This window comes from Rutidosis leptorrhynchoides, chromosome 8 (genome assembly GCF_046630445.1).
Source record: "Rutidosis leptorrhynchoides isolate AG116_Rl617_1_P2 chromosome 8, CSIRO_AGI_Rlap_v1, whole genome shotgun sequence".
In the NCBI taxonomy this organism is placed as follows: Eukaryota; Viridiplantae; Streptophyta; class Magnoliopsida; order Asterales; family Asteraceae; genus Rutidosis; species Rutidosis leptorrhynchoides.
The window spans coordinates 332,265,396-332,278,126 of NC_092340.1; the positions used below are offsets into that span (position 1 = coordinate 332,265,396).

The window sequence follows — 12,731 nt, forward strand, 5'->3', positions numbered from 1 at the left end:
GCAACGAGAGAAAACATATTATTAGTGCATGCTATATACCTCTAAATAATAAATACGCGAGATGTATGCACAACCTTATTGATTATTCTATACTTGAAATGCAAACTTATGTCTTGTATGAGTATTATTAATATGTCTTACAATTAATATAATGATATATATTTTGATGATTAACTTTAAGCTGCCATGGGCATGATGTACCTCAGTTGATAATCTTTGTTATTTTGATGCTTATATTCTTTGACATGCTTTTGATGATGTTTCTTGGAGCTTTTATATCAACAACGTGTGTTTTCTTTCTTCTTGTTGTTGGAAGTTTCAGGCTCACATCTTTACTCTTTTTGCTGTCTGCTTTCCTGTTGTAACATTTGCGGAAAGTTATTATTATTATTAGTCAATGGCTCCAACATATTTGGTGTACATTTACTTACAATGGCTCCAACATATTTGATATACATAACGAAAGGTGCACGTAACTACGTAAGGTGTTTGATGAAATGTCTGAAAGAAAATATTGATTGTGACATGCTGGCAAGAGCAAGATGCACCTTGCGTCCCCGCGGAGCAAGGTCGCAAGAGGCACCTTGCGTACTTGCGTCTATCGGGAAGCAAGGTCGCAAAAAGGCACCTTGCACCCTTGCGTCTTGTGCGGGCAAATTGTCAAAAAAAAAAAAATTTAAGGGTTCTGAGGCAAAAAAGACTAGGCAAAATGGGCATTTAGGTGATAATCTCCTCAATGAACACAGAATACCGTTGCTAATGTATTTGAATTGGGTAATTGTCATGTGCCATCCATGTGCTTGATACTCACGTGCCTTTCACCTCTCACTTAGAAGTATATAACATACGATTAGCTTTTTCTGTCGTGAATGTATGGTGGAAATTTGATATCGAGAAGGTAATGATAATTTCAAAAGGATTCTTTTTCTTTTTAAGTTCACCGCGGAACAAGGATTAAAGTATGTAATGGAGAACGGCCCCTATTCGATTAATTGATAACGAGAAAAAGATGGAAAGAAAAATCAACACAAAAGGTCACATTAGTAAAGTAAGCATATCATATATGCCTTGTATCTCCTTATATGCAATGCAAATGCAAAAGCTAAACAATTTAGGCTTTTGACACTTAAAAATTAACCATAGGCTTCCATTCCTTGAATCTCTCTTACTAGTACTAGCTAGCTATAACAAGGAAATAGAGCTAAAATCTTATATGCTCAAGTAATTTACAATAATGATGACTCATGAAACAACTTCAGCTTATTTATGGCTTATCTTTTTCATGGATCTCTTGAAGGTTTGGTGATGAACCGGCGCTCATTTTGCTAGGTACAGGTGTATTTTTACGGGACTGTCTTTTGGTGGCGACCAACACGTTGTCCTTTTCCCATTTCTTGCCACTTATTTCACCGTCATTGTCATCATCCTCTTCGTCTGAATCCGATTCTGCTTCCTTAAAAATGGGAGGGACGTACGCGTTTTGAAGGTACCCTTTTAGGTTCAAATGCGGTTCTCTTGCTCGTTCTAGCGTGTCTTTCATCATTGCTTCCTGAAAACAGTACGCATACCATTAAGTCGCCCCGAAAGAAAGATTAAAATGTATAAAATATCCAAATCCACCATACTCTAAATATATAATTGCTAGAACAAAATAATTTATGTGATGGTATTTGACACTAGTTTAATACAATCAACAGCATCTTAAAAAACAAAAAACACCTAATTTTATTTTTTAAGATGTTTTTGTCTCAAGATCTGCGGACCATGCGGACCATGTCTGTAGAGAAGATGTGGCCTAAACCTGATTACAAGTCTGACACTATTTACAACCAAAATTATTTAAAATTTATACGCGAGGTCGCAAAGCAAGTGTTTCGCGTTAAGAAAATTACCCATTCTTAACTAAAACCTATTTGAACAACCACCAAATTTCAATCTCTAGAAACCAACATATATATCACATTTTCATATTTCTAAGCACACCATAAATAAACCGAAAAAGACAACAACAAAAAAGCAAAACTTTATAACACTTTGTTTGTATTATTGGCACGTACCTGTAGCGGGTATCTGATAAACGCAGGCTCAAACCGACCTTTACAATACATATGAAACCCAATCGTCATAATTGGAAGTGCGAGAAGAAACGGAGTCGAAGACGCCGCTGCTTTTGTGCTCAATAAACCCATCAATAGTAGCTGCGATATAATCAACGCCGCAATTATACGTCCATGAACATCTGGCCAAAACGCTGCACTGCTTTCATATTCTTGATTATAAACATTTATAATCTGCACCCAACACAAACTCAATATATATTATTACTACACAATTCAAACATGTTCATTTGTAACAAATTGAAAAGATTAGACAATCTATTACCTGATGACGATAAACAACGTATGCAAGGGCGAAGAAAACGAGGATAAAAGGGGTTAAAAGAGGGGTGACCACAGCATATATAAGTCCGATTAGAAAATAGAATTGTATTTGAGGTTCCCCTGTGTTAAAACCGATGCTTCCGGGGTCCATAGCTTCTTCTCGATCCTTTTCGGTTTTAACTAAAAAAAAGTTCTTCAAATGATAAATTATTAACGGTTTTAACCTCAAAATCTCTCCAGCTGTACCACTCCAACCGTCAACCATTATATATGTTATAAAGAATGTAGCTTTCATTGGTATAGCCACTCCAATAATCGTGGGGATCCTAAAAAAAACCAAAAATAAAATAAAAATTAAGTGGGTGCAAATGTTATATTTGAGAAGTACTTTTGTTGTAGTTAGTATTGAGATGATTATTGGTATAAGATAAAGTTAAATGCAGAGAGCAATGATTTGTTAAGTGAAACTTACTGGTTAACGGACTCCTTTATAAATGTGTTTAGTTGTTCCAAAACGGTTCCGGCGATCACGCTTGCTAGAAAAACGTTAACGAAGTTGAAAAGATAATATCTTGATGCCGATCTACGCTCGAGACGTGATATGCATAAAAATCCTTCAAATTTTGACATCATCATCAAGATTGTGGGTAGAAGAATGAGGAAGATCTTTAATGCAATTCCGGGTAGAAAACCTTGAATAAATGACTTGATTGTTTTGCTGCATATATATTACAAAAAAAAAAAAAAAAAAAAAAAAAAAAAACATGTTTCAAATGTAAACAATAAAAACAACATATGATTATTAAATATAATTAATGAAAACGTTTAAAACAAAATCTAATACACCTCAAATAACAAGAGAAAATGAACACACGCGCGCGCGCGCACACACACACACACACATATATAAAGTTACACACACATATATATACATATATACATACATACACACATACATACATACATACATACATACATACATACATACATACATACATACATACATACATACATACATACACACACATATATACATACACACACACATCTCTATATAGGAGAAACTTACACTTCAATGATAGGTTTGAGAAAGGGTGCAGCTTTTTCAATGCCTTCAATGTTTGCAAGCGACTGCACAAACGCGATGGGAATTATGAAAAAGAAAGTGAGGAAAAAGAAGGCAACCGCCATTAGAAGCCTTCGAACAGTCAACGAGACGTAAGGAATTGCCAAGTTTGGCCAGAAAACATCACGTGGTTCTGGGGCCCACTCCGTCAACCAGAGAGTCGGGTTCCTGGCCTGTTGTGTTTGTGCAGCAACAGCAGCTCCCCAACGGGTTTTGAATGACACAAATGCTGCTGGCATTATCGCCTTCGGACTATTCATAACATTTTCTTTCTCTTCGGCTATCTGTATTGGTAATCGTTCACTAATTAAAAAATATAATTCATATTATATAATTCCATATATTTCATTTTATATAATTCCTAAAAAAACTACCTCAGTCTTGAGTTTTTCAATTGCAGATATGTGATATTCAATAGCATCCACTCTTTCTCCCCAAAGTCCAAGAAAGCCAGTCTGTTCATGTACAAGATAAGCTATTATAGATCGAAATATATAGGCAAAAGTTCAAATGAGAACCAAAAATAGGTGCAGAACTGCGAGAACTTTAATTACAAGGATTTTTTTATGTGAGTAGATTGAATTCATATGTTGATGGAGAGTAAGATTGAAGATAAAGAAGTTTGATAAAACCTATAATTTACCTATATAATCAAATATATAGGAAAAAGATCCAAAGGAAGCTGATTTTTGAGAGGAAGGGAAACGTTCTATATAAATAATATTATTTTTTGACCATTCATATATATATATATTTAACGTTGTATTAACGTTGTATTTATATACCAATTCATGATGTATGTGAAAAATATTTTTACACACAAAAAATATATTATTTTGATCAAAGATCTATAATAAGAATAACATTATTCCCAATGAATGTTTTCAAAATTCTTACTGATGAATAATAAATATTTTTTTTTGCTCAGAAAACATTATTTTTAATACATGTTAATGATTTTGTCAAAAATGTTAACATTTTTATTGTAAAATGATATATTATTTTTTATTTTTATGAATGTTGATTTTTTCACAGAAATTTAATATTTTTGATAAATTTTCACTAATTTTTGCCTAGAAATCAATATTATTTGTAAATAACCTTTTACGTACCCCTTCAACCAAAAACTCACTTCCCTTTCGAACCCTCCCCTATATATCCACTAATTTTGTAACTTTGAATCACAATTAAGTGAATCCACTCAGATATAGAAAATTGTGAATAAATATAACAAATATATCGAATCAATTTGCTTCTAATGAACATATTGTTTCACTACGCAACTAAAACCCTCTGAAGAGTACCTTCATCATGGGTCGTTTAGCTTGATTTCTTGCATGTTTATTCTGGTAGTATACTAGCCAGTTTTGCTTACTCTTCTTCTCCTCAACTAAGTCTGCAAGCTTATTTGCATTTAACACTACCTGCAAATTACGATTAAATATGAACAAAAAACACCACATATAGAACCCTTCAAATTCCAAGTTATTATTTGCTCGTAAGTTAACGAAAATTGTTAACAAATTCAATATTTAACAAATAACTTAACCTGATGAGTGAGATAGTTATCGGGATGGTTGACTAGGAAAAAATGCTCAACAGCCTCACTAACAGATTCATCTGCATCTGGTGGAACATTCTTCACAAGAACCTGTGAAATTAAATTTAGAAATTAACATAAAATAATAAAATAATTACTACAAAATAAAATATAATGCTTGTTGCATATGCAGGTGCAGGTGCAGGTGCAGGTGCAGGTGCCCTTGGTAAAACAAATTAACTTACTGTAAACTGATCAGGGCGACGTTTTTCTGATTGCATAAAATGCAACCTCATATTTGCAATAGTCTCATATTCCTTCTTCAAAGCAAAACATGTCCAAAATGTAACAACATATGCCATTACTACATGAGTATAAAACCTGTAACCATCAAACATGTTGCACGAAAATCACTATGATTAGTACAACCAAACGAAATGCTACAAATAGAAACAAGTAATAAAATTCATAAACTATGAGAATATAATTTCGATGCCTGTGAGAGCCTTGCGGGATGTTCGATATAGAAAGCTTATCGATGTCACTATAAGTTGTTTTCGAGTCCTCGAGCCACTTATTTGTGTAATTAACCGGCACCAAAATAGCCCAAGTAAGTAAAAGTATGGGAACAAATATTTTTAGCCTGCACATGTACAAGTCGAAAATAAACATAACATTTATCACAAATTATTGTATTATATGATAACAATTTTGGAAAAAGTAGCATACCCGAGCAAGTAAATCCTCAAATAAACAGCAGAGTCTAAACCAGCATGATCAATGAGCTCGGGTTCAGGCATTCGAAGTGCATCCGGCATCCAATTAAGGAACCGAATATACGACCGATAATCCAAATTTATAAACTTGCCTACAAATGCACCAGATGTTGCAGGGCTTGACCTTAAACCCTTAAGATACCATTTAGGAAAGTATACCCTATCATTAAAAGGTTGAAGTCTTAAGATAGCAAAAGCTATCAAGAAAATAAGAGCTGTGAGGATATTAATGGCTGCTGAAAGCCCAATATCACTTAGTGTAGCCATTTATCTTCAATTTCAGATTTTCCTGTTCAAGAATAAACAAATAATAAAAAATAAACAAAATTAAATTCCTTGTAAATGTAATTTGAATAAACTAATTCTGCTATATGTTAAAAAACTGTAATTGTTAACATTAAATTTTAAATTATTGCTTAAAGTGAAAGACATATATTCTAATAAAATAAAATATTATTAAAAAAAAATTGTAGCTTTCAGATCCTCAATACACAAAACCCTGTTTACTTCAATTTGTATGATGAGAGTAAGCATACAAATTTGTTTTCAGCTTATTGTTGATTAATTAAAACATTAACATATGGCCATTACTTAAATCAATGATCTTTGAAGATGATATGTTGGTGAACAAATCAAAGAAAATTGAATTCATACATTCACCTAATTCATGAAATTAGTTCATTATTTCAGATCTTAAAAAAAAAAAAATCATTTTTACTTCAATTCAATTATGTTCAAACCCACCCAAAAAAGGATGAACAAAAAAGACATAAAGTTGAAGATTCCACATAAAGTTTCAAACTATTTTCAAATCAAAAAATAAATAATAAAAAAAAACTACAAGTGCCTGCTTATTTATGCTTAATATAGACTTATTCAAACAAAATTCAACAAAGAGTTTACATATAATTTAAGGTAAAATAAACAAAGGTTTAAGAAAGAAGAAAATAACTTTACCCTTTTAAGAAAAATATGAGAATAATAAACCCCAAATTAGCTTCAGAGTAGAATCAAATGTATGAAGAACATTCGTGAATGCAGCATGCTTAATATGTGAGCTTAATATAATAATAATAAAATAATAACAGTAATTTCAGGTGATTGATATATTTTTTTGGATGAATTGAAAGGAACGAAAACTGAAAAGGAAAGTGATAATGGACAGTAGATGAATGAGTATGATGCTTACGTTTTATTCATTTACTAGATTTATGAGCCCGACGGACGGGTACTCATCCGAAAAAATTATGTATTTTTTCCGGACATTTTCTAAATAAAAGGTGTATGTATAATTTGAAGAGGACAAAGAATAAATATAACAAAAACGTTTCAAATATGTTTATCATATAAATGTTCATAACACAAGTTTTCGTTAATGTTAACTAAAAACATTTAAAAGATAAAAACCACGTTCCTTGTACTTGTACTTGAATACGCAGTTTGTGCCTGGCTTTAGTCGATTTTCTTGTTCGAATTGCTTGAATCCATAATACACACATAGATTTAGTTTTTTTCTTTTTTCTTTTCGACTTATCTTGTTTCAACTTCCATTTGTACTTAACTTTCTCCATATTGAAGCATGAAACTCTTTTACCACTTCGTAGACCCGGAAGTAACATCAATTTGTTTGGCAGGCGCTACAAACAAAAAATACAATTAGAGAAATCTAATTATAGGAACAACAATTAATTTTATTACATTAAGCACACACATTATTATCTAATAATAGATATTAATAAAAATAAAGTGATATTAAATTAAGTAATTAGATTCACCAAACATTACCCCTTGGTATTAATATTTCGTAATTCGAATCACTAACTTCTTGTTGTAGTTCATATGGTTGAACCATTGCAAGCATCACATGATTGTTAGTGTCATAGGTACTTATGTGGGTAGATTCCTTAAGTATTTTTTTATTTTTTTTTACACAAAACACATAACCAAGAGTTTGATAACTTGTAGACAAAACACCCTTAACAACCATTACCTAGACCCTTAACAACCATTACCTAGATGCAACCAAACAATATACAACAAATTTACAAAATAAAACATCTTAGATGCAAGCAAACAATAAAAACAATAAATATATAATGATACAAAGTTTAGGTAATGGTTGTTAAGGGTGTTGAAAAAATAAAGAAACTAAATTAAATGATAATAACTTTTGGATAGAAGTGCTATAGAATAATAGTATATATAAGCCCAATGGAAAACGATTGCCTATAAACCAAACTTAGTTGCCCCTCCCAATAATAAATTACGAAGAAGATAAGAGAATTAAATAGGCATATATATGTAGGTGCATCGTAAAGAATTATACAGTTCAAGACTATTAGAATGAACAAATAAACAACCCTCCATGTATATATCTTCCTACCGAAAGTGATTAGAGACATCATCTATTCACGAATGTGGATCGGATCATGCAATGGACAGTTGGACACAAATGGTTCTTCAGCTGGAGCACCAGACCCGTTAATATTGAAAACACATAGAAAATATTAACGACAGCAAGGAGTAGAAGTTAGTCCCAATATTAACGACAGTCGAAGCACCAGTTAATATTTTAGAAGTTTCAATGCTTCAAACCTCAATTATATGTACAGCTTTCTAAAGCACATAGTCGCAAAAAACCCATATTCCTACACCCTTAACAACCATTACCTAGATGCAACCAAACAATATACAACAAATTTACAAAATAAAACAACTTAGATGCTAGCAAAAACAATAAAAAGAAGACTTTAAAAACCTTAAAGACTAATACCAGTATTAGAAGTATCATCCCGAAAGCGTGCAACGGTTCCAACAGACCACAACACTGATGATTATGCATTCAACACAACCCACATATACAGAAGCAATACTGAAAATCCTGCAACCTGGTGACCAACAGATGATGGAACTGATATTTGTAACGACATTGGAGTGGTAGAAGCAGATGCAACATCACAAAAATAAATGTAATGGAGCCAAAACATGTACGAAATACCAACAGCCGCCCCCATTTTAAGCAATTTGTTCATGAGCATGGTCATCATGTTTATGTTATGTCCACCACCTAATAAATCAAGCAGGAGACCCTTATTTAATATTTATTCAAGAGAGCCCGCCATTCAAATAAACATCCAAAGATCTACCCCTAGGAATGAAAAAAGCACCAAAATTACACTTCAAATGTTGAACCTGACTTTAGCGATACAGAAAAGAGTGTTGCGAAACTGTCGACAACCTGAAACAAAGCATATCTCCTATTATTAAATAACAACATAATGCTTAATGAGCAATTAACCAATTTAGAACTGTACATATGCGGCTGAAGAGATACATGAATAACGAAGCTATGCACAAAACACAACGATTAATGGATATAAAATATTAATAAAAGAATGAGTTACTTGTATAAATTAGACCATTGTACCAAATCATATATGAAACTATCATAGTATGTAAATATAAATTAGAATGCAAGAAGCTGGATGTTGATATTCAGACTACTTGGTATAAACACAAGTTATATAAAATAATAACTCAAGTTATATGGCTGTAAGTTCAATTTGAATGTTAGAATGTAAATAAGATAACATACATGTCAGAACCAAGCTGTAACTGGCATTGTAATTGTTCTCTATATTCACCTGGCGAACTGAGTATATGTGAAGGGGTGTGACTTGAGTCAGTTTAGACCGCGGGATACTTACAAAGCGTAAGACCCGTTTAACCCGTAGTAACTGAAAGTACATAAACCTGAAAGAAAGCTTTCGCGATAACTACATATGAATCCTCTTTCAATTGGTTCGGAAACAATGGAATCAATTATGTTGGATGTTAAACATATGAATCAAATTCCTTAGAACTTACTTAACAGTTTTGTACATTCTTACAATGAGTTTTTTTGTGATTGTTTTAAGCTTACATGTTTAACGAAATAAAAAGGCACGTTAGGATGATAGACAAGTTTGATTGGCTTGCATGTCCCTTCAGTTATCTCGTGGGTGCTAATTCTCGTTAAAATTTCTTTTAGCTTAGAGCTAAGTATTGCAGCTTGTACCGATGAAATCTCTGTAATTATCTTCTCTGCATCTACATTATAAAAACATGCTTTTATAGAGAACGCATTATATTATTAAAACGTAACTTGTCATATAAAAGTTTGTGATTTTTATAGTAGGGGTTGTTATATTATAATGTGCAAGTAGTATTCAAAACGATAAGAATTAGTAAAATAAACCACATTATAAGGACACCAAATTGATAACTTTCAATAAAATAAATAGCTAAGTATTACAATTGTAAATAGCTAAGCATAGTCTCAGATTACCTTTCAGCATAAAAAAGACTTCACAAGGCATAATCAAGTTCAAGATGCACCTAAAAACAACACAATCAAACAATTAATAATCGATTTCAACATGGATGACCTCATCTTTTTTCTACCTCCACTACATATCATACTCTTAATTTTTTTTTTTCGAGATTTGGTTTCGAAAACGCCTTGACCTTAATGAACTTTGACTTTCGATTATCGACCTCATGATCCTATAACAAAATAAGAAAATAACATAATAAAAAAGATTCTTAAGCAAATACTTTTTACAGAAAACATTTCAAAATAGATATATCCATAATTAACCAGATGGAATATACATATGTATCATTCATATAGCACATAATCCATATTGGTCCCCATAAGTTCCAAAAACTCGTTTAAATCCAACTACTTATAATAACTAAATACTTAAAACTTTTAAAGATTTATCAAATACAACAAAGAGTCAAACTTAAAAAATGAATCCTAATCATACCAAAAAATAAACGTTCAAGCTTAATAAATAATAGCAAATCTAAAAGAGGCAAACTATGAAAAATGGATATAACATGAGAATGAATATACATACTGCTAACTTTCCCAATATTCAGTACGTCCAATGGCCATGGTAGATTCAATGACAATGATCAAAAGAAGAATAACATTAACATCAGAGGGGTAAAGAGCTATGTACGTAGATGAATGTATAATGTTTGTGGCTTGCAACTACCTAGCAAAACCTATCTTGACCTTTTATTTGATCTATACCCGCCCATTTTGTCACTCTAATCACATTTTGAGAAAGGCTCAACTACGATGTGGATCGTAAGGCTTACTTTTATTGGATCCAGTGGAGGGGTGATACTCTTCTCTTGTGAGCTCATTTTGTGTACCTTGTGTTTGATTTATTTGTTGGTTGAAAGACCTACTCCAAGGGGTAGATATTTCTGTTTACAACAAAGTCGAAACAGCACATTATAAAGATTTCCAATTTATGAAAATAAACATAGTTCATTAGTTACATGTTTTCAAATAAAGAGTTCATCTAAGGATCCAACTTAGAATCCTTAGGTGTACATAGTTTTTTCGAGTGACAATTGACCCATTTGAACACAGCATTCCAAATTAGTTTACTTTTAATGTAAAAGAGTTAGCATTTGCACCTCTGAGAACATTTGCAACCAAAAAAATGAACCAAATTTCAATAATTTTTTTTTTACCAATTTCAGTAACGGTTGATTGCAACTCGTCAACATTCTAGTCATCTTATATGATCAATTTCGGTAACGTTGAATGCAAATCCTCGACATCGTATCGTCTTGATGAAGATCATGAATAAGACAGTTGCAACCTACGCCTTTAATATTGTATATCTCAAATCCGTCTAATTGGTAGTATACCTGATCATATACAGATGTTAAAACGAATTATGTCAATATGAATGCAAAATTGAAAACAAAAAGAAACACCAAAACATACTTTTGGGCTGATGCAAATATGAAGATGCAGTTGAAAAATTTCTTTACAGTCACAAAAAGATCCCACACATCAGAAACATACATCGTCAGTTTTCATATTCCAATAAAAACAACTGTAATACGGCGTGATTTTTTTAATAAATAAATATATACACAGAACCAAAATAACCTGATCATGAAATTAAATTAAATTAAATTAAATCAAAAAGTAACAAAATTGAAAATTTAGGAACTAACCGCTATCGCCAATCAATAGGAGCTAACCCTGAGTAATCATAATCAGGTCCTGCCATAGCCGGTGGTGCAAACATTGAATATTAATTATTGGAAAAATTAACCTTGAGTAATCATAATCAGGTCCTGCCATAGCCGGTGGTGCAAACATTGAATATTAATTATTGGAAAAATTGTCAACAAAGATACCTGAAATTAGAAAACTAAGATCTATTAGCTGAAAAAACCCCAAATCAATCGCAATTAACATCGTTGCGTAATTAAGGTTGACGAACGGCGATTTAATTAGCAGGAAATAGAAGAATTTTGGGACACGCGTCAGATGTATGAATTTTATGAATTTTTTAATTCAAAATTCTGACAAAAAGTTGTTTTGTGAGGTTGAATAATGATGCGACAAGTGGCGGATTTATGTATGAGATTTATAAAGATAAAAGATTTACAGTGAAATAAAGACAAAGGGTGTTTTATTTTGTTTTTTGTAAATTAAAAAATAGAAAAATGGAAAAAGAATAAATAAAAACTGATGTGAGTTGTCCCTTGAAATTTGTAATAATGTATTTATTTAATTTAATGTATAAACAATTAAAATGGTATTGGTAATAATTACGAGTAAGTACTGTATTTTCTATATATGAGAAAAAATATGCTTATTTGCCCTTGATGTTTAAAATATATTAAAATGGACCCCTTTGTAGTATTTCATAGTGTTTAAAAGGTCAAAAGAAAAAGATTTTAGATTTATAAAGAGGGTTTTGATTTAGTAATAGTTTATCACTAGTTTCTTTTTATCCGATGAAGTTTTTATTCTAGCAAGTAGCTATAAGAGGGATAAAATTACAAAAGAGAACAAAGCTAGAAGTTTCTTCTAATTGCTTTCT

General features: G+C 31.8%; 2 protein-coding genes across 13 annotated transcripts; both read right to left on the reverse strand.

Moving 5' to 3' along the window:
* Nucleotides 1-1,016: 1,016 nt before the first annotated feature.
* Nucleotides 1,017-6,133, reverse strand: LOC139861962 (calcium permeable stress-gated cation channel 1-like). Its single transcript, XM_071850494.1, has 11 exons — nt 5,777-6,133; nt 5,544-5,690; nt 5,293-5,428; nt 5,057-5,158; nt 4,812-4,931; nt 3,882-3,962; nt 3,451-3,791; nt 2,854-3,099; nt 2,383-2,707; nt 2,058-2,291; nt 1,017-1,549 (listed from the first exon to the last, which is right to left on the reverse strand). Exons 1-11 carry the CDS (start codon nt 6,088-6,090, stop codon nt 1,265-1,267), a joined length of 2,331 nt encoding a protein of 776 aa, XP_071706595.1. The 5' UTR covers nt 6,091-6,133; the 3' UTR covers nt 1,017-1,264.
* A 1,066-nt stretch (nt 6,134-7,199) lies between these two features.
* On the reverse strand, nt 7,200-12,036 carry LOC139861930 (actin-related protein 2/3 complex subunit 2B-like). 12 transcript variants are annotated; one of them, XR_011764008.1, is made up of 9 exons: nt 11,854-12,036; nt 11,618-11,658; nt 11,359-11,538; nt 10,975-11,085; nt 10,151-10,200; nt 9,746-9,912; nt 9,016-9,061; nt 8,597-8,890; nt 7,200-7,460 (listed from the first exon to the last, which is right to left on the reverse strand). XR_011764008.1 is itself a non-coding variant. In XM_071850453.1 (9 exons), exons 4-8 carry the CDS (start codon nt 10,179-10,181, stop codon nt 8,611-8,613), a joined length of 414 nt encoding a protein of 137 aa, XP_071706554.1. In that variant the 5' UTR covers nt 10,182-10,200; nt 10,975-11,085; nt 11,359-11,538; nt 11,854-12,036; the 3' UTR covers nt 7,200-7,460; nt 8,597-8,610. The 12 variants fall into 12 exon arrangements, 3 of the variants coding, with proteins under 3 accessions (XP_071706554.1, XP_071706555.1, XP_071706552.1); XM_071850453.1 differs by lacking the exon at nt 11,618-11,658 and having other exon boundaries at nt 8,597-8,711; nt 8,822-8,890; XM_071850454.1 differs by lacking the exons at nt 7,200-7,460; nt 11,618-11,658 and adding an exon at nt 8,303-8,493 and having other exon boundaries at nt 8,597-8,711; nt 8,822-8,890.
* Nucleotides 12,037-12,731: the final 695 nt, after the last annotated feature.